Here is a 2,385-nt window from a genome sequence, read left to right as displayed (position 1 = left end):
TATATATATATATATATATATGCACGGACACATAGACATGCCCGCAAAACTATATGTTTTAACATGTATTGAAATCAACAACTAGAAGAAGGAGTTTACATACATGTGTGTGTGTGTGTGTGTGTGTGTGTGCGTGTGTGTGTGTGTATGCGTGTGTGTACACGCACGCACATGTAGATATATGCTTGTCTGCATTTGTGTATGTGTGTATATCACACTATGATTCATAAACGATATCAAAAATAGGAAATATCAAAACATATATGCATACATATATACAGGCATCTAGATATGTATGTTGACATACGAACGTACACACACACACACACACGCACACACACACACACACGCGCACACACACACACAGATGTATGTGTGGTGTGCATGTGTGTGTATCTATATATATGTATATATTATATATATGTGTATGTGTGTAGAAATAAAAACAAAATATATATATAAATGTAAATCAATACTCACATGTTGGTATTCACATGTAGGTGCAGAACATGGCGTGTGCAGGTTGGTAACACCCATCAGACACAAAGGTAACCCCGTATAGACCATGAGTATCTCGCAGTACAGAAAGAAGTCTTGGTATTGGTTAATGTTGTTTTTGTGACGTGGAAGGACTATGAGAAGGGTCGCACAGCAATATGATGCTGATACTGATTATGATGATGATGATGATAATAATAATAATAATAATAATAATAATAATAATAATCGTAACAATAACACCTGTAAGTGTCGAGGTGGATACGACGCTTGTTATTGTTTGTTATTTTGTTTACAAACACAAAACACATACACACGCTTACATATATACATACACCAAACGTACCAAGGACAAGACTAACGTTGATAATAATACTACTAATAATAATGATAATAATAATAATAATAATAATAATAATAATAATTAGTATTATTGTTATAGTGACGATATTTTCGGCACAAGTTCCTTAAATGCTGTGCGAAAAGGATATTTTTTATACCGCTTACATCAATAATGATAAATAACAATACCACTAATACTACTACTACTACTAATAATTACTGCTATTACTATTATAATAGTAATAGTCAACAACAGGTGACATGAGGTGTTGGGGTGGTTTTCTTAAAAAAAAAATAATAAAAACAGAAAGAAACCACGTAAAAATGTGCACGCTATTCGAACACGCGAGACGGCGTGTTGTGCCACTCTATTATGTTGCTGTGTTGTGTTCCTGTGTTGCTTAAGCATAGCTCTCTCTCTCTCTCCCCCTCTCTCTCTCTTTTCTCCCTCTCTCTCTCTCTTTCTATCTTTCTCTTGGTCTCCCCTCCTCTCTCTCTCTCTCTCTCTTTCTATATATATATATATATATATATATATATATATATATATATGTATATATATATATGTATGTATGTATGTATGTATGTTACTCCTCCTATTACTACATCTGCTGCTGCCCACTGTCAATTATAGTTCATCTCAGTTCGATATGGACTGGACTCGGACAAGCAGCTAGCACGCATGCGCAAAGGCGGCGGCGGAAAGATTTATGTTCGCCTGTACGTTGTGTTTGCACGTGTGTTTGTGGCGTACGTGCGAGCGTGTATGTGTTTGTGCGTGCGCGTGTGTGTGTGTGTGTGCGTGTGTGTTGTAATATTGTTTGAGCGATTTCGTGTGTGTTCGTGCCTGTTTGTGTGAATGTGTGCACGTGTGTGTATGTGTATATATATATATATATACATATATATATCTGCGTGTGTGTGCGTGTATATATATATATGTATATATATATATATATATATATATATATATATATATATATATATATATATATATATATATATATATATATATATATATACACCCACACACACACAGTATATATATTTGATCCGTGCGTGTGTGCATGTGTATATGCGTGTTAACGCATGTTTGCATATCCCTGCTTTTGCCCGTAAACATACATACATGCATACATACATATGTATGTATGTTTTGGTAGTTTCAAGTGAAGGTGGGGGGACCCTTGTTTTCTTTCTTTTTCTCCATCCACACCTCTTCCTTCTACCCTCTCTCTCTCTCTATCTCTGTTTCCCTCTACAACTTTCCTTTCTACTTTCACTATTTTCCTCTTTACTTCGGTCTTTTCTTGTCCTCTCCTCCTCTCTCTTCTCCTCTTTCCTCCTCTCCTCATTCTCGTTCAACCCCACTTTCACTCTTCTATTCCTCTACATCCATTTTAATTCTTGTTCTTCTTTTTCTTCTTTTTCTTCTTCTTCGTTTCTTCATATTTTTCTTCTTCTTCTTCTTCTTCTTCTTCTTCGTTTCTTCATATTCTTCTTCTTCTTCTTCTTCTTCTTCTTCTTCTTCTTCTTCTTCTTCTT

At 35.1% G+C, this 2,385-nt stretch overlaps 1 protein-coding gene across 3 annotated transcripts in view; it reads right to left on the bottom strand.

The window, feature by feature from the left end:
• LOC106879078 (E3 ubiquitin-protein ligase PDZRN3-B) overlaps positions 1-2,385 on the bottom strand; it is a 768,027-nt gene that overhangs the window by 731,898 nt on the left and 33,744 nt on the right. The window contains exon 1 of one of the 3 annotated variants that reach the window (XM_052968371.1): positions 481-1,254. The exons of the other annotated variants lie outside the window; for them this stretch is intronic. Coding sequence (XP_052824331.1) covers positions 481-567 — 87 coding nt within the window. The 5' untranslated portion in view covers positions 568-1,254. Of the gene's footprint in view, positions 1-480; positions 1,255-2,385 lie in introns of those variants that run through there. 3 annotated transcript variants of the gene reach the window in all.

The sequence above is a fragment of the Octopus bimaculoides genome, chromosome 5, assembly GCF_001194135.2.
Source record: "Octopus bimaculoides isolate UCB-OBI-ISO-001 chromosome 5, ASM119413v2, whole genome shotgun sequence".
NCBI classification, from domain to species: Eukaryota; Metazoa; Mollusca; class Cephalopoda; order Octopoda; family Octopodidae; genus Octopus; species Octopus bimaculoides.
This window is presented reverse-complemented; position numbering and strand designations above follow the sequence as displayed.